Source organism: Trachurus trachurus (assembly GCF_905171665.1).
Source record: "Trachurus trachurus genome assembly, chromosome: 5".
Classification (NCBI taxonomy): domain Eukaryota; kingdom Metazoa; phylum Chordata; class Actinopteri; order Carangiformes; family Carangidae; genus Trachurus; species Trachurus trachurus.
In genome coordinates, this window is record NC_139896.1 from 29,315,458 (window position 1) to 29,338,433 (window position 22,976).

The 22,976-nt window shown below is 41.3% G+C and overlaps 1 protein-coding gene across 1 annotated transcript in view; it reads left to right on the forward strand.

Annotated features, from left to right (window-relative positions):
- Positions 1-22,976, forward strand: part of cacna1da (calcium channel, voltage-dependent, L type, alpha 1D subunit, a) — a gene marked incomplete at its 3' end in the record, with an annotated part of 86,838 nt that overhangs the window by 62,586 nt on the left and 1,276 nt on the right. Inside the window, exons 32-48 of the mRNA XM_083972243.1 lie at positions 5,757-5,789; positions 7,196-7,324; positions 7,417-7,482; positions 7,582-7,673; positions 8,443-8,602; positions 9,113-9,240; positions 9,339-9,435; positions 9,552-9,654; positions 10,398-10,499; positions 13,051-13,184; positions 14,002-14,118; positions 15,283-15,671; positions 18,033-18,059; positions 19,354-19,482; positions 19,610-19,749; positions 21,373-21,479; positions 22,477-22,794. Of these exons, the coding sequence (XP_083828369.1) occupies positions 5,757-5,789; positions 7,196-7,324; positions 7,417-7,482; positions 7,582-7,673; positions 8,443-8,602; positions 9,113-9,240; positions 9,339-9,435; positions 9,552-9,654; positions 10,398-10,499; positions 13,051-13,184; positions 14,002-14,118; positions 15,283-15,671; positions 18,033-18,059; positions 19,354-19,482; positions 19,610-19,749; positions 21,373-21,479; positions 22,477-22,794 (2,271 nt within the window). The remainder of the gene's footprint in view (positions 1-5,756; positions 5,790-7,195; positions 7,325-7,416; positions 7,483-7,581; positions 7,674-8,442; positions 8,603-9,112; positions 9,241-9,338; positions 9,436-9,551; positions 9,655-10,397; positions 10,500-13,050; positions 13,185-14,001; positions 14,119-15,282; positions 15,672-18,032; positions 18,060-19,353; positions 19,483-19,609; positions 19,750-21,372; positions 21,480-22,476; positions 22,795-22,976) is intronic.

The window sequence follows — 22,976 nt, forward strand, 5'->3', positions numbered from 1 at the left end:
TTACGCCGTGTTTTGTTGATGCTATCATCTTTGCCTTGCGCAGATGATCCTTCATAATTAAAAATAAAAAGTCCAGGCCGGCTGCATGGCTGACGGTGTCACTTTGTATCGGCCGCGTCTTCTATCGAGGGAAAGTTATTTATCCTATGTTTTATCGCCCAGCCCCAAAGTGACACAGACCCGTTCATTCACAAGAAATCATCCAGCTGCACTCTCAAACAAGGTGCGGAGTGAGAAATCTGCGGCACTACTGCACAGTACTGTAGTTGGCTCATTTTAAAAACACATTTTGGAGATGACGAGACAGATGACCGAAAAAAGAGAGTGAGACGTGGGCTATAGTCTACTGTAGCTGCCGTCGTTACATTTTGTCATTGAAAAACTAGGCTACTATATTATTTACTGTCTGCAGCTAGTTCTCCTTTCATCCTCTTGTATTCTGTATCATGAACAGCGCCACTCCTAATCGCGGCGATATGTGATACATAATCATCAAGTCATAAAGCAAGACAGGCTTTATCATATTACAATAGTTTCTGTGATTTAGGCAGTGTATACAGTAGTTAGTTCTAGTTTAATAGCCTAGAGTTTAAGCTGTGGATTACTGCACAGATCACTGAGTCATCCGCCTGTCGTCCTCCGTTCTCACAGATGCCACCTGGCGGTTGTTTTGGCACATTGAGGCTTTTCATTAAAACCTCTTGTCTCGCCAAAGAAAAAAAATGCATGAGTCTTGTGCCGTCTCGCGTGGACCACGCGTGAAGTCCGCAAATTTGAACCAGTAACATCTGTAAATGGCATTTGTAGCTCATACAACCCCACTTTAAAAAAAGCTGAACTATACCTTTAATCTTTTTTTTTTTTTTGGAAGAAGCTTTAAAGGAGCTATGTGTGAGTTGCCACATAGCCAGCGTTAGCTTTATTATCAGTCTTGGGTAGGCGACAGCCTTAGCTATCATTGTGTGTATCAAAAAAGGTGGCCAAAATACACTTTGTGAGCACTACTTGCTCAGGTCTATATAGTTGTGCCGGACCTAGCTGGTTATCAAATCAAATAACCTTTATTGTCCCAGAAGGGAAATTTGTCTTTGGCACATGCAACATAGCTGCAACCATAAACAAAAAACACAGTATGCAACACACCTACAAAGGCAAACAAATGTTTAAAAAGAAGGACAGTGACATCAAATTGATATGGTCGGCATAGAATCGGTGCAACTGGTTGCTTCACTATGTTGAGTCATGATAATAGGTTAAAAAATAAGATAAAAGTTACACAACCTTAAGAAGAAATACAGAAGTAATAGAAAAAGAAACAGAACAACAAGCTTTCCATCTTTAGCAGCAGCTCTTGGTTAGGAAAAGGTTTGATGCTTAACCCAGACTGGTGAGTAAATGCTCACATTTGCTATATAGCAATAGCAAAACCTAGCATGTTCCGCCAAGCTTCTTCTAATACTATAGCTTCTTTAAGAGGTAAGAGGTGAAACTATGTTATAGTTCATAAGCACAGATGGGAAATTAAAAAGGAAAAACAAGAAACACATCAATACATATATATATATTTAGTTTATTACAAATATCGTAACTGTTGTAGCTTAATGCATTCTGCTAATTTAAGAGCATGCAAAGTTAGCATTGTGGATAGGCATTTGTAGGTGTTGAAGTGCCACTGGCCTTTACTGTAAAGCTTCAGTTTGACTTTCTTTTATGCCCAATTGTTAATTGTGCAATAATATAAAGATCTGTCTTGCTGGGACTTTACTTTGGCTAAATGTTTTCCTGTCAGTGTGTTGAGAACTTTTTGTTACAGGAATCGTGACAAAATGTCCGGTCACCTTGCTGATTGTTAACCCTTTAGACATGGCAGTGCAAATGCGTGTCGGGAGTTTTGCACACTTCTGAGGACAGCATTTGGTTCAGAGCAGAATGATTTATGACGTGGATTTCTAATTCTTACCTTTGTTCATTTTGTTTCCATAGAAACTTGTAGAGGCAAGTATGGCAACGAACGAAAATGTTGTTTGTGTGTAACCTGTTGTTTATAACAACTTTATCTTCGGGACCCCTTTACAGTGCGATGGATTAAAAAAAATTAGTCATCTAATGTTTTATGGGCACTATTGGGCAAGAGTAGATATTTTTTCAATTTGAAAAAAAGTAACATATAGATTGCATTATGATTCAAAACTCATTTTAGTGTTTAATTTAAGTTGCTCTGAAAATTCATGTCAAGGCTCAATAAAATAATGGATGACTACTTCTCTACTTTTACTAACTACAAAAACATTACTACCTTTATAGCTTGGCTCTGCACTAAAAAAAAACACCTGAGAATGAAAAATGCACTTTGTTGTGTTGAGCTTTGAGATCACCTGGAACAAAACTGGGAAAGTGTCAGATACAAACAAACAGTAGGAAACGCTGAGAGGCCAAATTTTCAACTTTCTAGGGAACAGTTAGTGATGATGGTGCGTGTTATAGGCGCAGTGTACCAAAACGCTCACAGCTTGGCCCACCCCTCCCCCCCCCCCCAACCCCCCACCCCCCGCTCCTGAGTGCTCTCCTGTCTGAGCTGCAGTGCTGTTTTGCTGGAGTTATGTTTTCAGTATATCATGTTTTCAGTGTTTCTCTTTTTGTGTCCCGGACTGTGGCTGCATGAGTGTGTAAAGTAAACAAGCACTAACTTTGTTTAAAACATACGGTGGTGGTGTTTTTAGGTTATTCATTGTTATGCATGTGTGTTTTACATGTGTATGGGCTGTACTAGTGTGTTAGGTGTGCTATATGTGTGTGTGTATTATGCTTTGTGTGAATGTCGGGGACATGATGCTGATTTCACAAGGGCTTTCATAGTTAGTCGTGTGAGACACCTTCCATCTACATATCATTTACATTTGTTCGTGGTTTGCCCTGCATGCGGTTGTTGTTGTGTCCTGCAGCAAACTGCCTAGATCAGATGTTATGTTGTTCCACGCAGTCATACATAATAGCTGATCTACACGGGTTTTGCCGCTTCCTTGCTGTGACCCATTCCAGACATGAGTCGTCTGGCCACTGTGCGCTCTCCAAATGCATGCTGGGAAAGCATCAACCATTCACCTTATCCCCCTTAACACCCTCTCCATGTCCCGCCTCTCACAGATGGCGCTCGGCCACCCACTCCATTCCCCTCCGGTCAGTTGTTTCCATAGAGCCTTGTGAAGTTTGACCTCCCTCTCTTGCCATACCCCCCCCTTGATCCTTACTGTACTGTACCTCCAGACAGAATGGCCCTGGAGCTCAGAGCTCGGACATGTCCAGCCTACACAACATTAAGGAAAGATAATTATATGCAAAGCTCAACTTCTCTGTGAAATCCAGATAAAACTGAGATTCTTTTTTTAAAAACATGATCATCAACTTTCCTTAAGGTTGTGCAGGCCCCTGTGCTTTCCATACAGCTGGTCTAGTGCATCTAAACTGAGGAAAACAGATCAAGTCATGTAGTGTCCTGGATAAAAATCAAAGCCACAGTATTAAAACTAAAGCTCAAGTAAAAGCCTAAGCATCTTACAGTTTTCAGGAAAGACTCTGTGACCAAAAAAAAAAAGAAAAAATCTTCAGCAGATCCTAAAAGCCTTCAAGTAGTCCAGTAGACTTTTGCACATTAACACTAGTGGTGGTTTGGAGTTTGGAGTTTGAGGTTCTTTGATGATCTTGTGTTTGTGTCTCTGTGAGTGATTGTCTCTGTGTTTTGTTCTGTCTTCCTGTAGTGAGCTCTTAAAGCTTAGAATGGAGCTCTGTGTAGCGCAGGTGTGTAGACTCCAGTCAGGTGCATGAACACTACAATAACTCTCCTCTCTCCTTCTTCACGCCTCTCTGCCTGTCCTCTCTCTTTCCAGTTCAGTATGACTTAGTCTCCCCCGGTTTGATTTTCTGCCGCAGTATCGGCCTCTATCTGTGGTCTTTCTCCTCCCCTTCTCTGTCGTTCATTCTCCTCTTTCTGCACCGGACTGTGAGAGCGCCCTGCTATGGCGGTTTTTGTTGCAGGGCACTACTGACATGCATGAATTGCTGCATTGCTATGATTCCACCTAGTGGCTCCTCATCATCCAAAAATGTCTTGCGTGTGCGTGCAGTGCTTCCCCCCCAGCGACATGGCAATGCTGAACGCATGCTCCATCAACGCTGTGGCCAGGATTACCTAAAGAACCTCCTCAAGCTGATTCTACATTTTATCATTTGTGCTCATCCTTTGCACCTCATACTGACGGTTTGTGAAGTATTGTGATGAGGAATTTGAGTGCAGCCATATCTGTCTGGAGTATCTTTGTCCTCAGTGCTGAGCCTTCTGATATTACTCTCTCTTCAGTGTTGAGTTAAGCTCTTCTTTCACATTATACAGTCTAACCACCACCACTATGATTGATGTTTCTATTCTGCACCTCTGGACTTTCTCTCTGTGCCTGAAGTCTGCTGATAGAATTTCCTTTTAAGAATTGCAAATAAAACCTGTATGGGTGTGGTATTTGTGTGAGCGACTGTGCAGACGAAATGATTCGATCATGTTTTATATCTCTTTTTATATCAGCCAGTATTTTCATTTTTCACTCTTAAAGGGATAGTTCAACATTTTGGCAAATTGGCCCATTGCCATAATCCCTATAGTTTTAGGAGTCGGTTCGTTACCTTTAATTGTCGGTGCAAGCTATTTTTAGATTGGTGGAGCAGAGCCGGGATGGGATGGGATTTCTTGGTTTCCCTCATCAAATACACAAGCCAACAACTTCAAAACGCTTTCGTGGACAAGTTGTTGGATTGTGTATTTGATGAGTTTGATGAGAGAAACCAAGAAATCCCATTAGCCTCCGTAGCGTAGCTCTGAGCAGCTCGCGGCTCTGCTCCGCCGGTCTAAAAATAGCTTGCACCACCAATTAAAGGTAACGAACGTAGTCCTACGTAAAACTATAGGGATTATGGCAATGGGCCAATTTGCCAAAATGTTGAACTATCCCTTTAAAACTGCTGCGTTCAAAATAGTTGGTTTAGCTCATTATAACCCAGTGGGTGTCATACATGTGCTCCAGTCTTTCGATGGATGCCTTTTTAACGATGCATTATGCACACAATTGTATGATTCTTCTCCAGTCAAGTCATTTGCAGATGTGATCCAAAGCCTCTACAGTATGTTGAGTGACAACAAAAAGCCAAGGCTCTGTAAGAATAGCAGTCATACCATGAAGTTAACTTCTCATTAACATTGTCCGAGGCTCATCCAAAGACATCCCAGCCATAAAACCCATCCAGTCCCATCAGTAAAGACCATTACACCGGGCGAGCGATAAAGTTGTCTGCCAGTCTTACGTGTTGCTATGTGTACTTCAGTAACTCCATGTTGTCCGTCAGTCTGACATGCACATGTTCAGTCCCACATAGGAGTGTTTAGCTGTAAAACCTGTTGTGTGGCGGTCTTTTAAAGTGTTACGATAATGTTTTATGTCTGTCATTACATGAACAGTGATACATGTACAATAGGGTGTCAATAAATGTCTGTCCTCGTCATGGTTAAACAACAAGCCAGTTCTGTCCCGTCAAAGAGAAGAGTAGTGAGTCCGTTCTGTCTGCGTCCTGACTGACGTGTGCTGGCGTTTGTGTGATAAAGACTTTTTCAAATGTAATGTTTACGTGTTTGGCCCAATGTGTGTGTGTGTGTGTGTGTGTGTGAGATCCACGGGCCCTGTGCAAGTCATTAATACAGGTCTTTGATTTTAAAGCCAACGGAGACTCCTCAGGTGGATGAGATGGGGGTAAGATGCTCCGCACCCCCCTGACCCCCCCTCCCCCCTCCCCTGTCAGGGCCATGCCATGTTTAGATCTGCATTTCTTTGTTTGGTATTTGGTCTTCTACACATCCTATGATCTATTGCTTACTTCAGTTCTGTTTTCATTGTTTATGAGTCTTAAGTTACCTCATGATAAGGTTTCCATTCTCTGGATTTTCAGTTTTCTGTTTTATTCTTTTTTTGTTGCTCATTTGCATACAGTATATTCTTAAAAAACAAAACAAAACAAAAAAAAGATTTTCCTTTTTTCTACGTTTGGAGTTATTTCTAAGGAGAGTGTGTCACTCAAACGTGACGCCTTGTGTCCCGTTAGGTGGGAGCGGTTTAAGGCCGCTCCTCACGTTTGTACTGTTGACACCGCTACATGGTCTCTGCCACCCATCCTTGTGTGGGGGTAGCGACCCATGGATGAGCCCCTGGGATCAGGTCACCCAGCTCTGACCTGTCAACCTCCTGGCCGACCCGTTCGGGTTGGTCCCACTGTGACTCTGCATGCAGTGACTCTGGACTGAGGGTGCCATGCTTGTGCAGATGTGTCCTGTCAAGTATGGCAAGGTTTTCTCCAGCATGCTTGCCTCCTTGCTTCCTCCCCTGTAGGTCTGTACAGTGACAGGGCTCCTGACGGTGCTTTGGATGCAGACTAACAGAAACATATCAGCTGCAGCTGCACTGCTTGACAGATAGACTTTAGTGTCATTACCCTGTAGCGCCACATTATGTAATAATGCCGCATTACGTAATAATGTAATTCACTTTTTACCTCATGATGTAATAACGCCGCATTTTGTAATAATCTGCCCCATTTTGTAATAAAATTCTTGAACGCAATATGTCATAAACTTTGCCGCATTTTGTAATAAATTGTTACATAATGCACCAAATTATTAATTTTTATTTCATAAAAAAGTGCAACACACAAATTTTGTAATAATTTGGTGCATTATGTAACAACTTATTACAAAATGTGGCAAAGTTTATTACATATTGCGTTAAAGAATTTTATTAAGCAGATTATTACAAAGTGCAGCGTTATTACATAATGAGGTGAAAATCTATTACATTATTACATAATGCGGTGTTATTACATAATGTGGTGCTACATATCCTCTTTTTTTTATTTGATTTGGAGCCAAAGTGTAAAGTTCTTTACATACAGTATGTGCAGGATCATCTTGCCACCAGAAGACTAGGTTCACTTTAATGCTTTTTGATTGGCATAAAGATGCAGTGCTGCTTTTTCAGCCCATATGTATCTGGTGCTGAGGTCTTAGTTCAGACATGATCATCTCATAAAGCACAGCCAGGTTCTCTGTGTTCACTGCATACATGACCGCTCGGCTCTCCTCTGACTCTGGAGCGTCTCTCCACAGAACACGGAGGACAGCGCCCGCATCTCCATCACTTTCTTCCGTCTGTTTCGAGTCATGCGGTTGGTCAAGCTGCTGAGCAGAGGGGAGGGCATCCGCACCCTGCTTTGGACTTTCATCAAATCCTTCCAGGTGAGGTGAAAAACAATATAGCAGTGACTGAAGGAAATACTAAAGCTTTCTGTATTAACCTTTATTTTTTTTACTCTCTCTCTCTTTTTAAGGCTCTGCCATATGTTGCTCTTCTGATAGCCATGCTGTTCTTCATCTACGCTGTCATTGGCATGCAGGTTGATAACTAAATGTGACAAAGTATTTTTTCACTGTGTTATCCAAGTTGACATGTTTTGCAGTTGTTCTCATCTGGACCAAATTTTTTTTAACCTCAGGTGTTTGGAAAAGTTGCAATGGTGGATGGCACACACATCAACAGAAACAACAACTTCCAGACCTTCCTTCAGGCCGTGCTCCTTCTCTTTAGGTGTGTAGACACATCTGGCTGAGAAGTCATGTCTTTTTTTTTTTTTTTACTGTCTTTTTTATTCTGTTTTATTCCAGAGAGCCAAAACAAAATTCCTCAGAACTGCAAAACACCCACATACATGAGCAAGCTATACATGCTATACATAATTGCTTGCCGCTCTAGTGTAAAACCAAACATAGAGAACATCATACAAACTCAACAAAAAAATCAATGAACAAATTAATGAATAAATAAAAAAAAAAAATGTAATTTAATGTGGGGGGATTTATAATGAATACATTTAGATCAATCTACTATGATACCCACGAAAGAGCATTAGGGCCGACAACAGAGATTTTTCTTTTAAGATTCTGAGAAAAAAAGTCAGAATTTCTGAGATAAAAACTTTTCTCAGAAATTCTGACTCTTTATCTCAGAAATTCTGAGTTTGTATCTCAGAATCTTAAAAAAAATAACTCAAATGCTTGCATATGATTGTTGGCCCTTCCATAGATACCCATTGCTGCACACCACTCAACAACCAAAATACATTTTAAGGAGGGGGACCACTCTTTAACAAAATCCTCTAAGGTTCCTCTCATTACATGGAATAATCTGTCATAGGGAATAATTGACAGGAGTTTATCAGACCAGATCTCTACAGTAGGTGGATGTACGTCGAGCCATGCATGAGGAATGGTCATGTAATCTGCTGTTAGTGTTTAGCTCAGTGGGTCTCTTCTGTCGAGTGATACATCTGAGTGTGTTGTGGCTGATGGTTCCTCAGGTGTGCCACTGGTGAGGCGTGGCAGGAGATCATGTTGGCCTGTGTGGCCGGGAAGCTGTGTGACCCCGAGTCCGACTACAACCCCGGGGAGGAGATGACGTGTGGCAGTGGATTCGCCATCATTTACTTCATCACCTTCTACATGCTCTGCGCCTTCTTGGTACACAATTTGGATTAAATTTGTTGTACTTTTATTTATTTTTTTATCGATTATACTCTGCTTTTTATTACATTCTGTATTGTACTCAACATGTTTGAATATATAGATGTTAGAGTGATGTCAAACTAAACCTGTTTTAGGGTTAGCTTAGCTGAAAACTAGCTGAACACATTTTGTGGTGACCTTTGAATCAGATGCAAAGATTGTACAAAGTAGTACATGACTTAAATGCTGTAAAAATGCCTTAATATTATTAGATTGAGTTTAATTGATTAATTACAGTATGAAGTCATTGAAAATTGTGGAATATCATGTGACATTTCAACATAATGTTGTCCAACAATACAATATTTTATTTTCTATTTTATTTACAATATATTACAATATTTACATTATCATGTTGTGTTAAATTATTTTAAATTAGATAGCTTGCTGTTTGAAGCACACTGAAATGATACATAATTATAAATAGATGTGATGTTTATCCAAAGTTGTCTTTTCTTTCCCCAGATCATCAATTTGTTTGTGGCTGTCATCATGGACAATTTTGACTATCTGACACGTGATTGGTCCATTCTTGGTCCTCACCACCTGGATGAGTTCAAAAGAATCTGGTCAGAGTACGACCCAGAGGCCAAGTATGAGCTTTATTACCTGCAGTATCAGGAATTATTCCACATTTATGACCCTGTACAGTTATGTATAAGTTGATATTATGTTCTTTTCTCTCATGCAGAGGCAGAATTAAACATCTGGATGTTGTGACTCTTCTTCGTCGAATCCAGCCGCCTCTGGGATTTGGCAAACTGTGCCCACACAGAGTGGCCTGCAAGGTCTCCTCTCCACTCGTCTTCTATTATACCATTATCAAAGGTCACACAGACACTCTGACGTTTATCTGGCCTGTGCTGTCGTGTTAAATACATCTCTGTTTACTCTCCTCTCTCAGAGGCTGGTAGCCATGAACATGCCTCTGAACAGTGACGGCACAGTCATGTTTAACGCCACTCTGTTTGCGCTGGTGCGAACGGCCCTGAAGATCAAAACAGAAGGTATGGGTATATATTTTTTCTTTTCTTTTCTTTTCTTTTCTTTTCTTTTCTTTTCTTTTCTTTTATTTTATTTTCTTTTCTTTTCTTTTCTTTTCTTTTATTTTATTTTCCTTTATCTTCACTCTTTCTCTCTTTCTTCTTGATATAGTATATACATCTGAGCAAAAGGGGTCTGTTTTTTTTTCTCTTTCTTTCTTTCTCTCCCATCTCACATGTATCTTTCTTTGCTTATACTCTTTGTTCTGTCTTTGTTTATTTGTCTTGTCTAACCCTTCAATACAGTGTTTTTCAACCTTGGGGTCGGGACCCCACGTGGGGTTGCCTGGAATTCAAATGCGGTCGCCTGAAATGTCTAGTAATTGATAAAAGAAAATACTGATGAAAATATTTTTTTAACTAATTATTATTCTTTTTTAAATTCTGAATAAAAACACCACACACAATCTTAAACACCTGTATTTTATACTTTCACTTTCTTGAATATAAATCGAGTTCAAATAAAATGCAGCATATAAAAATATCTTGACTGACGCTGGGGTCTTGGGGTTGCCAGAAGTTTGTGATGTCAAAATGGGGTCACAGGCCAAAAAAGGTTTAATAAGTTGTTTTTTGTCTTTGTATGTTTTTATTTTTTTCCCGCTTGTCTTGTATTGGCATTACTTAATAAAAAAATGAAGCGGTGTGAACTTAAATTGGAGTGCTGGTGTCTCAGGGCGATCTCTTTCTCTTTCCCCGTGTTCCAGGTAATCTGGAGCAGGCCAACGAAGAGCTGCGGGCTGTCATCAAGAAAATCTGGAAGAGAACCAGCATGAAGCTGCTGGATCAAGTGGTGCCTCCTGCTGGTGGTCAGTGGAATCGTCCTGTGTCTGTCTATGAAATCTCACACACCACCTCCTTGTCCTTTTGTTGTTGTGGTTGTTGTTGATAATTTGACACACGGACCAAGCTAACGCTGCCTGCACAGAGCCACGTACTGCTTGCGTAAAGTACATTACATTAGTACATTAAGCTCCAGTCCAAACACCTCTTTCATAACTATATATCTTTAAATAATAAGTCGCTCACACACAAGTACAGCTGTATTGGTGTTGTTTCTGCTCTGCTCATCTTCTCCTGGTTGTCCCCTCAGCGGTGTGTTTTTTCGTATCCATGTGTGTTTTGATCCACACTCCTCCCTCCTGCCCCGGATGCTGACGGAGACCACTGACTGTCCGCTGGGCTTTGGGCTTGCATGGCCTTGTAGACCACTGTGCAAGTGCATGTTCTGTCTTTCTCACTAATATCTCTCTCTTTTTCTCCTTTATCTGTCCTCTGTCTCTCACTGACGCTCTTCTGTTGTCTTAATCTCTGTCCTTTTCTCATCGCTTGAGCTTCCACAGCTTATTCTCCTCACACTATCTCTGTATCCAAAACTCTGAAACACTTCAGAATATTCTGAAGCAGTTCTGTTTTAGGGTGGTGGCATGGAACTAGTGTTGCCTCTTTCTCCGATTTCTGTCCCCAGCGTGCTTGTTCAAAGTGATTCAGACCCCTGCTTCAGAATGATTCTCACACACTCTTGCATACACTCTTAAAAAAATACATATCATGTGACAAATACATGCACGGACGTGCTCACATACAGAATTAACTGTCTACCGCACATAATGCAAGAAAAGGGCACAAACAGGTACATTCACACAAACACACTGACAAGTATTATGCATAGATTCGCTTGCTTGCATGTGCTAAAGCAGTAAAGTAAATGTCATTCTTAGACACAAAGGCCACCTCTCTGCCCCACAACACAAAACATCTCAGATTAAAAGACATTGGGCCTCATTCACCATTATCTTGTTAAGAATCTTCTTTCTTAAGCTGTTCTTAAGAAGGTTCTTAAGAAAACTCTACGTCAGATTCATCAACGTGTTCTTAAACCACAGAATACTTCGCAGCTGTGTTCCTACATTGATGAACGCCATCTCCTTGAGAGCGTGTGCCAGGTAATCCTAATTAATGTAGGATTAGCATAGGTAACCGCCCCATCAATGCCCGTAAAAGGGCGTGAGACTGCAGGGCCGTGTGCAAACAGAGACTACAGAAACGGAGCAGAGAAGGTGAAGTGAGAAAGAAAGTTCAAATGCCCAAACGAAAATCTGCAGAGGGAGCACCAGACTCCAAATGTAAAAAAAAAAAAAAACTTTAGTAGTGAAGTGGAGTTACTGCCGCAGGAAGTGAAACAAACAAACATAAAAGCTTATATTTAGTTTATATTTTTATATTTATATTTCGTAGCGTCAGCAGCGGATGGAGCACATCGGGTTATTATCAGAGAGACCGCACTCTCAGGTGTGCCGTCATAAATATAATCATATTATCACATGATATGAGCAGTCACTTAATTGCTATTGGATGCCACGGTGATTCCCAGTGGTGCAACAGGTCGTTGTTGATCTATGATGCGTCCGGCATGCAAGTCGTCCGCAGATCGGTTGATGAACCCCCCCCCACACACACACACGATCCGAAAATGATTCGATCCGTAACTCAAAAACCGTGATCCGACTAGATCTGTGAGGTTATTCGTTGCACCCGTAGTATCCCCATAAACATAACTGATATGAAGTGTTATAAGTGTCTTTAATGTTTTTTAAGAGACCACAATGATTTGTAAAATAATTATTAACAACATCATAAAAGATAAGAAAATTATTCTAATTCAAATCATATAGTATCATACAAATTCTGCAGAACAAAAGAAAACGAAATAAAAAGTTATTTTTTGCACAACTGTCAGCTCTGAAATGTGCGCAAGTATGCTCCTGAGTGTGCGTAAGGTTTTGTTCTTAGCTAAGAACAAATCCTGGATAAGAAAACACTCATAAATGCCACAATCTTCGTAAAAACTTTGTTTCTTAAGAACGGTTCGTGAATGAGGCCCATTGATCTTACAGGTAATTCAACGGTAGCTGCTCAAGCTGAATATTATCCAACAGTTGGGTTACTTTATCTTGCAGCATGTATATCATTGCACATATATAATACATATTATATAGTATATACAATTGTACTGTAGTTTCCAGGTCTATTTTGCTGTAGGATCTGAAATAGAAGTATACACATTCACACTAACCGAAAAAAACTAGAGTCTACATTTGATTGTCTGTTCTCTCTGGAATACAGTGAAGGATCTCAAGTGGTGCAAATTGAGGTACAGTATATACACCATCAAGATGGATGTATATATAATTTGAATTAAATGATTTGGTTGCCTGGCGGCGCCTCACTTGTCTGCAGTCCTGAGGCGGCGATGAGCCCAGAATTTTGAAAGGAGAACAGAGAATCTCCTCTTCTCCCAGATTACTGTGTGTCGTGACCTGCTGACACAGGAGGCATTTGTGTGGTCTGTTCACTCAGATGATGAGGTAACCGTGGGGAAGTTCTATGCCACCTTCCTGATACAGGACTACTTTAGGAAATTCAAGAAACGTAAAGAGGAAGGCCTGGTGGGTGCTCACCCCTCCCAGAACAACACAGCCATCGCTCTACAGGTGAGTCCCGCAGAGTTTCGCCTAGTGTCTCTTGAGAGTGTGTCGGTGTGTCGCTGGAGAGAGAGAGAGACTGATTGAACACTTGTTAAGTCTGTATAAAATGTGTCTTTGTGCATTCCATTCGAATAGCATTAAGTGTGCTAATGTTATGGTTTGTGATCCGGCAGGTTCATGGTGTTGGTGTAACAGTAGAAGTCGTAACTGTGATTTATATGTTCCCAGTGTGTGACCTCGTTTCTCCCGTGTCTTCGTCCTGAAATATCACGTGTTGATGTTAAGCGTGTGTCATCATCTCCAGCCATCACGTCATTTCTGTGTCACACCTCACTCACCCACTCATGAAATTCACATGCAAAGCTTGTTGGCCATTTCTGTTACCTTATAATGTATGATATATGGCTTCATCATATATCATTGGTAGTAGTGAACACAACCATCTTTTAGGTTACATATAATAATTTTTTTTTTTTTTGTTAATATTCTTCTAAATTAGTTACAGGAGAGAAGAAAGACTTTTTTCTTTGGCTGCACTAACTAAAGCATATTTGAGAGAGAGAGCACAGCTGGATGCTACACGAGACATTTCAGCTAAACAACGTTTTACAGCAGGTTGCATTCAAGAGAGCACATTTTGTCTGTCTTGTGTGTTCTCATCTCACACAGTCTGTCAGGTGTTGCATACTCCAGCACAGGTGTGTGTATGCCCAGTATGTGTGATGACTGTGACTGTATGATGTCAAGTTTTCATACTGTTGAGTTTAAAAAGCTTGAAGGTCCCAGCTGTAGTGCTTAGCCCCTGTCATTGTCATGGTTACAGGCTGGCCTTCGCACGCTGCATGATATTGGGCCCGAAATTCGCCGAGCGATATCATGTGATCTGCAAGATGACGAACTAGTAGACTTTATTCCAGAGGAAGACGAGGAAATTTATAGGGTAAACTGTTTTAATTTTACCTGGCAGGAAGAATGTGTGTGGTGAAATTAAAGGACAATTCCGGGCAAATTCAACCTGGGGCTCTAGTTTCCTAATATTTTCGGTCTAAATGATGGATTCTGAAGATTTTCTTTTTAATTGCTCCTGTTTTGCAGTAGTTGTGTCTGTCTCCGCATCGCCACGACAGCGATGAATGGGAGTGGACAGCATTTCCACTGTTGAGGCTGTTTACACCCCTCAAAACTGCTTTTTTTTCACAGACAGCATCAAATGGCTATTCAAACATACACTGAGAGGTTTGTTTACTTCAAGAAAGCCGATATGTTTGTAAACAGAGCTGTAATACAAAGTTTCATGAAGTCTCGCGAGAGTCAAGTTGACAGCTCAGTGTGTTTACAGGCAGAATAAAAAATATCCAGACTTACTCTTACAGCTACAAAGACGTTATGGCTCTGAGTTGATATTCCTTTGTTGATAAAACAAACTGGAGAGCTTCAGGCGACCTGTAAACATAGTTAGCCGTCAACTTGACTCTTACGCGAGACTTTGAGTAGCCATTTGACGCTGTGTGTGGGGAAAAAAATGCGGTTTTGAGGGATGTAAACAGCCTCACCAATAGAAATGCTCCCATTTATCGCTGCCATGGCGATGCGGGGACAGACAGAACTACTGCAAACCAGGAGCAATTAAAAAGAAAATCTTCAGAATCCATTTTTCAGACCTAAAATATTAGGAAACTAAAGCCCCAGATTGCATTTGCCCGGAACTGTCCTTTAACATATTGTGTTTGTAATGCTTTTCTATGATAACATATAAAAGTGCTCTCTATAAAAGGGAATGTACTCAAAAACAGTCCTCAGCTAAATCTGCAGTAGATGCACTGTCTCTGATCTATATTGTTACAATGAGTAGATTATGTTACATGTGGTTTATTTTGGCTTCTTCAGTTTTTCCTCCCATTTCAATTCCAACAATCTACAAAGAGTGCATTCATTTTGCTCACATATGTCATATGCCATAAAACCAGCTTCTGAACTTATTTTTGCTCATACAATTTCTAAAAAAGACAATCAGCTCACAGACTTAACATCAATGGCCCGTTTGTTCTGCTGCACTGTAACGAGTCCAGGCCCCGGTGGTTTTACTGTGAGCGTTCCTCCACAGCGTAACGGCGGACTCTTCGGCAACCACCTCATGAACGGCGGCCACCGGCGCTCCAACGGCCACCAGACCAACGCCACGCAGCGCCCCCTGCAGGTGCAGCCCCCGCCTCACTACGCCCACATGGAGCAGCCGGTGGGACGTCTGTCCCGGGCCAACGCCATGTCGCACCCCAACCACCACCATCACCACCACCACCACCACAACCGCCACCACAACTCCTACGGCAAGTCTCCCAAATCCACCAACATCAACCTCAACAACGCCAACGTGTCCAGTCTGCCCAACGGAGGACACCACCGCTACTACGAACACGCCCCTCCCAACGGATACCCAGGTCTACGCAGCTCCTACTACGACTACGACAAGCCGCGGACGCCCCAGGGTCAAAGGTATCCACTCTGATCAACAGACATTGATGAGCTGGTTGTTTGTTTGGTGCCAATTCTGAAATTACATACATGTACATGTACAGTCTCATCATGGCAGGATAGTTTCTACACAGATTTTTGCAGCAGAACCTTTGTAACTGTAACACGTAACAAAAGTCAAACTTGTTGAAACAGTAATATACAGAGAAGTCGACTGAGGAACAGGCAGATGGGACAGTTTCTAGAAAAAGGAACAAATTCTCATTTAAAGGGGACATATTATGGAAATATCACTTTTTGAAGGCTCTGTATTTGGGTGTAGGGGTGACCTCGAATAGACGATTAATTGACGATTCAATTCGTAGAGGTCTGGTTCGACTATCAACCTCGTCGTCCAGTCGTCACAAAATGTGGTTATGAAAAAAGATGGCACCATTCTGAATATATAGGGGTGCTCCCTGCTGCTGAACATCAGATTTTACACAGAATTTCTTTGTTTTCTAATGATATAGGCGAGACTCTTTAGATACAAACGTGACAGTGAGTGCTCCAGCACCAGTGCACCTGGTGGTCTCTCTCTCTCTCTCTCTCTCTCTCTCTCTCTCTCTCTCTCACACTCGATATCACTCTTGTTCTCTCTCTCTAAACTGTGCCTGAAAGAGAAACAACGCCTAATGAGTGATATCAGGAAAAGGATGGGTGGAGAATGTCCTGTCGTTGTTATCTAATGCCAACTGAAGAATTTCTTTATTTGAGTGTTTTAACTCTTTTCTTTGGGGAAAAAACAACACGATTTGACGATTAGTTGATTAAAGGCAAAATCCTTAGTGAAGGACACCATTAAATCTGTAATTTTCAGGCTCCATATGTTAAAATCCATGTGGTTTTACGAGCTGTTCCCTCGATGGGGTCTTTGCACAGCTCCACTACTTCCTGAACTTAATGCTGCTCCTTTGTTTCCTGTCTTACATTTTTGGACAAACTGATTAATCCAGATGTGTTTGAGTAGTCACAATGGTCAGACACACCTGGATTAATCAGGTTGTCCAATAATGTAAGACAGGAAACAACAGAGCAGCATTAAATTCAGGAAGTAGTGGAGCTGTGCAAAGAGCCCATTGTCTGACAATGATGTAATTAGTTTTCGAATTTGCATAACCCCACCCCTACCTGGGACCAGTAGAAGGGGCGGGGCAAGCAGTGGTTCATTTGCATTTAAAGGGACAGACACTGAAACCAGCCGTTCTGAACAGGGCTGTTTTGAGAGGATGAAAAGAGCTGTGATGTTTGATCCTTGGGGTATTTTGACCGAAGCCTGTCACAGACATGTCTTTAAGACACCTGGGAACTATTTTAATTTGTGGAAAGGGGGCATGATATGTCTCCTTTAAAATAACAAAAATATGCTGAGAAAAGCTAAGCATTTATTTGCAGTCTTTGTGCTAAGCTAAGTGTCAGGTAGCTATAGCTCCATAGTTACTGAACAGAGTGGTGTCTTCTTATCAATGTCTTAATCAAAGAAGATTTGAGATTTTATAGGGTGAAAGATATTGGATAACCTTTTGGAGAAATTATATATTCCACTGAATTAATGTCTCTCCATGTTTTTTTTTTCACTTTAGGGTGCAACGTTAAGTAAACAGTTCATACAATACATAGAATATAACAAAGATTATATCCGACAGCAAGTGAAGGCTATGTGTTAGAGTATTTAGATGTGGATTATGCATTTCTCCTTCAGGGTTAAGGCTGAAACTTTAATAGGTAAACAGTTGTACAAGTTCCCCTTGCCCCACTGTGACAGTGGATTGAGTGGCTCTCTCAGTATGACAGCACATAACTGAGGGCCGAGGAAGTCGTGTGCTTGTTTGCTGCAACCACAAGTTGTGAGGACATTATCAGTTGCATAAGTGTTTCCTCCCAGCCTCTTATCAAACCTTTCCATTTCACAAACCTTTATTGTAAACCCTTCATTCCATAATGGATCACTCCCATACTGACAGTTAACTTCATAAGTGACGAATAGTGCACTTATCTCCTTATTTCCCATGCTCTCTTTAGTCTCCAGGATTGGGCCTGTTTTTTCTTTACTACCCCATAAGTTTGAGAGACAATTTCATTGCTGCCACTTTACAGAAGAGAAATGATTTTTAGTTGGTTTCTTATCTTACGAGTAGAAAATGGAATTGTCAACCATCACTGGAGTCGACGTCACGCTCTCTCCTCCATATACATATATATGAGAATGCTGTATATGTTTCATATACTGTATGATATATATGTCACGCTCTCTCCTCCATTTTCTCTGTGTTCTCTCCTTCTCCCTTTCTCCTTCCTAACCAAAATGCTTTCTCTTGACCATCCCTCTGCTCTCTTGGACAGAAGGCGCTACTATGAGACCTATGTTAGGTATGTTGTTTTTCTAGGTTTGGCTCCAGCAGTATGTCTCCACAGCAACACAAAAAAGGACTTTGTTTTTTTTATGTTTCATTTTGACATGGTTTTGGATCGATGAATGGTTGCATCCTTGCTAAAGTCAGTGATACCAGCTGTATGCTGGCCACTCATTTGTCTGCTTATTGCCTTGTGTCAGTGCTTTAGAGTAAACTGAGAGTTAACATCAGTGTGAGTGGCCAGCATATCGCTGAGAGCAGCCCTGTTTTATGCATGTGTCAAAGTGACGTGCTTGTTTTGAAGACGGACCAAGAAACTGGAAAAGAAAGAAGTATGGAAGCCCATTCCCGCCACTTGATAAAAAATAAAAGATATAATAACTCAAAATTATGAGATACTTAGTCAAATTTATGAGATACTAGGTCAAAATAATGAGATAATGAGTCTAAATTATGAGATACTACGTCAAAATAATGAGATACTAACTCAAATTTATGATACTAAATCAAAATTATGAGATACTGAGTCAGAATTATGAGATACGAAATCAAAATAATGAGATACTAACTCAAAATTATGAAATACTAAGTCAAAAATGATGAGATACCAAGTCGAAATAATGAAATAACTCAAAAGTATGTGGTACTGAGTCAAAATTACGAGATAATGAGTGAAAATTATGAGATAACTCAAAATTATGAGAAACTGACTAAAAAATAATGAGATACTAAGTCAAAATGATGAGATAATAACTCAAAATAATGAGATAATAAATCAAAATGATCATTTTGAGTTCATTCATTCATTCATTCATTTTCTATACCGCTTATCCTGCACTAGGGCCACGGGTGAGCTGGAGCCTATCTCAGCTGACTTCGGGCGATCATTTTGAGTTATTATATCTTATTTTTTTTCATCAAGTGGCGGAAATGAGCATAAAGAAGTATGAGAATGTTTTGGAAAAATCACCACTAGTTGTTTTTTTTTTACGCTCCCACTGCACAGTCCTACAACCCAGTTCACTTTCAGATCCTGAACCAGACAGAGATGTGTGCTTTGATCAGCCCGATGCGGGACGTCTAGGTGTGATGTGTAGAGGACAGCGTGATGCTCCTCAGCCAACGTGGTCTGCCTGTTGTCTTGGTTTGGCTGCAGTTAACATAAATAAGGGTGGTCAGTTGCATCGCTGCCCCCTGGAGGCTTGCGTCTGCATGGCAGTGCATGGCCCTATTCCACTGACCCCCAACCTCCTTTTCGCAGTAAAGACACAGCATGTGGGTCTGACCCCTGTGACCTGATCTGTCCTCAGGTCCCACGGAGGGGACGGACGCCACCCCACCATCCGCAGGGAGGAGGAGTTTGATGAAGACCGTTTCTCTGGGGAGTATTACAGCGGGGAGGAGTTTTATGAAGATGACAGTATGCTGTCAGGGGAAAGGTATGTCTCTGCCTGCTTGTCTGTGTCCAAAGTCTCTTTTATCCTGCTTCACCTTGTTCACAAAATGTTTTGGGATAGTGTGACAGTCCGTGTCTCCTCACAAGCCTTTCACTCCATGTGTTGACAGGTATCAGAACAGTGACACGGAGTATGAGACTCCCAAAGGTTACCATCACCCTGACAGTTACTATGACGATGATGAGCAGCCTCTCTACCGTGATTCACGCAGGTCACCAAAGAGACGGCTGCTTCCTGCCACACCTCAAGGTATATCCCATAGATTGTGCCTGGAGCATGACTCACATTTTACATGTCGAATATATTATAGTGTTTGAAAAGTCTAATTTTGTAAAAGAACAAAAACAACTTTGATGGAAAAGGAGAAACACTGAACTCTCTGTACCTTATCAGTTATCCTGTTGTAGAAGACATACAGTCTCAGGGTTTGCTACTGAGCAGCTGTGTCACACACACACAGCCTTTGGAAAAAGTGCAACGCTCTCTTTTAGTTTACTAAATGCACACAAACTCTTTCCACTGTGTGGTTTATCTACACACCCATGCTGTGTCTCAATTCAAATACTTCCATACTTACACTTACTATTTTGAGTACGGTATGTAAGTGCATTCACACTGACAATGTCTATTATACATTTTCTTTTTCTGTTTACTTATTGTTTACTCTGATCGATGTTATTTTTTATTTTTTTTTATTTTTTTTCTCTCTGGTTTGTTACTTCTCTTTTAATGACATGTATTGACCGAAATAAATGAAACGAAACGAAACAAGTATGTCAAAATACAGTGTACTGTAAGTACCCAGATGGTGCAAAAGTTGAGTGTGGAGCGATGGACACATTGCACCCTCAATGATCACCACTTTGGCTTCGTAGCAGAATATTATATACACTACTCACAAAAAGTTAGGGATGTTTGGCTTTTGGATTAAATTTCAGAAATCACCTAAAATGCACTATAACCTTTACAGGTGAACTTAATTTAACCTTCTCTAAACTTTTGAATGCACAAGTCCAATTGTTCAGTGTTTCAGTGCTTATTGAATAACATGCTGTTTTCTAACAAGGTGATTAACCACAAAAATCACCAGCACCATCTGATTTAGTGGTTCAATTGTCATTGAACCACTTAATGTTCTGGTTCAGTGACAGTTTGTAGACAGTCCTCTTCTCTCTCCCTCTCCACCATGTTCACGTGTTGACATCATGAGACCAAGACAACACTTTGATCAAACTGATCAAGTTATTGAGACATTGATATTTTTGTTGTGCTATAGCCACCACTGTTGTTAGCTTTTGTTTGAGGTAAAGAAATTACCATTGCATCCTTCTACTTACAAGGCTTTCATGATAGAATATCACTGTAGCATGAACTTTTTATAGGGATATTCTTGTCAAATATCCCTAGCTTTTTGCGAGTAGTGTATGTAAATCAACATACGGGTAGGCCAATGTTTTCCACGAGTAAAAGGAGCGGGAGCATAATCTCCACCTCGCATAAAACAGGTGGCCCACACAAGCAAAAAAAAAGTACAAGTAAGGCGTTCATTATTGCTAATTGAAATAACAAAACAAAACAAGCCGGTACTGTAGATGTGTTGACAGGCCACAACAGCGGTCCAAACAGAAGAAGACATTGGCAACTGATACAGTCGTTATTTCTGGTATAACTGCAAAGCGACAGCATTCGATTTGATTTGAAATTTGCGCACTACAGAAGAAAAATAATGACAGTGTAGTCATGGAAGTATTCGAATTGAGACACAGCTCCAGTCCCAGGAGTGTTTGCAGTGTTGGAGCTTTGCATGTTGTTGAGTTTCCTGCACCACGTCACTCACTGACTCACTCCCTGGTTCACTCCTGGCTCCTTCAGGTCACAGGAGGCCATCCTTCAACTTTGAGTGTCTTCGCAGACAAAGTAGCCAGGACGAGCTTCCACATCAGCGTACTGCTCTACCACTGCACCTCATGCAGCACCAGGTAACCCCGGCACATGTGCTGCTCACAGGCACGATTTAAATGCTGTGTTATGTTTGATCATGTTTGGACTGAACTATGTCATTAATTGACTGATTTCCCACACAAACAGAATGTTGAAATGAACTGATCATGTTTCTATTAAAGGGATAATTCAACATTTTGGCAAATTTGCCTAATGCATGTTGTTTTGAGATCAGCGGGGCAGAGACGCGAGCAGCTCAGCAAACACAATGGAGGTGAATGGTACAGGTCCCCTGTCCCTCATCAAACTCATCAAATACACAATCCACCAACTCCAAAACGCTCAAGTTGTGACCTGCACATTCACCACGCTATGAGATAATATGTAACATTATGAGACAGAGTTGTTTTCGAGGCAAATGCAAAACTGGAACTACATTCCAAACACGGCTGCTGGGCGGAGTGATTTCAAAAGTCTGGAAAACAACTCATAATAATAGTATGTCTCATAATGTTACATGATTATCTCATAGTGTGTGTCTCTCTCATGTCTGTCCCTTCTTCTTTGTGTGTATATATATCTTGTTTGCTGCCTTCTTGGCCAGGCCTTGCTTGGAAAAGAGATTTTTTTTTTTATCTCAAGCAGTCTGCCTGGTAAAATAAATAAAAAATAAAAATAAATACAAGAGTGTTTTGGAGTTGTTGGATTGTGTATTTGATGAGTTTAATGAGGGACAGGGGAGCTGTACCGTTCACCTCCATGTGTTCACTGAGCAGCTCGCGTCTCTGCACTCCCTCACAACATGCACCGATAATTAAAGGTGATAAACCTACTCAAATGGCTATAAAGATTATGGCAATAGAAGAGTTTGCCAAAATGTTGAACTATCCCTTTAAATAACTAAATATCATAGACATCTGTCAGATCCAGGTCACAACAACCCAACTGAGCTGCTTGCATGTTCCTTGGAGAAGTAGCACAGTTTGACAGCGCTCCACCTTCCTGTGTGTAAAGCCTGTGTTCTGGATCTGTCAGGTAATGGCTGTAGCAGGCCTGGACTCCAGCAGAGCCCACCGCCTCTCCCCGACCCGCTCTACCCGCTCCTGGGCCACTCCCCCTGCCACCCCGGCCAGTAAAGACCAGTCACCATACTACACCCCTCTCATCCGCGTCGACCACCCGCACAGGGGGAGCGTCGCCAGCAGCCACGTGTCCGTGCGCAAGAGCTCCTGGTACACAGACGACCCGGAGTACTCTCAGAGGACGTACTCCCCCGTCCACCTGCAGGTGCCACCCGAGTACCACAACCAGTACCACCAGAAGAGAGGCAGCGCCACCAGCTTAGTGGAAGCGGTGAGTCTGAGGCTGTGGTGACGGTTTCCCTCACCACGTCACTTTAGATTAGTTTAGTTTATTTGCACAATTGTAGAATCAACAAAATAAATGAAATTAAAAATAAAACATGTGCGGGTGAGGTAGAAACCCACTCTGGGCTTATCTTTAAACCTCACCTATAAAGGGGAATTACACTAATA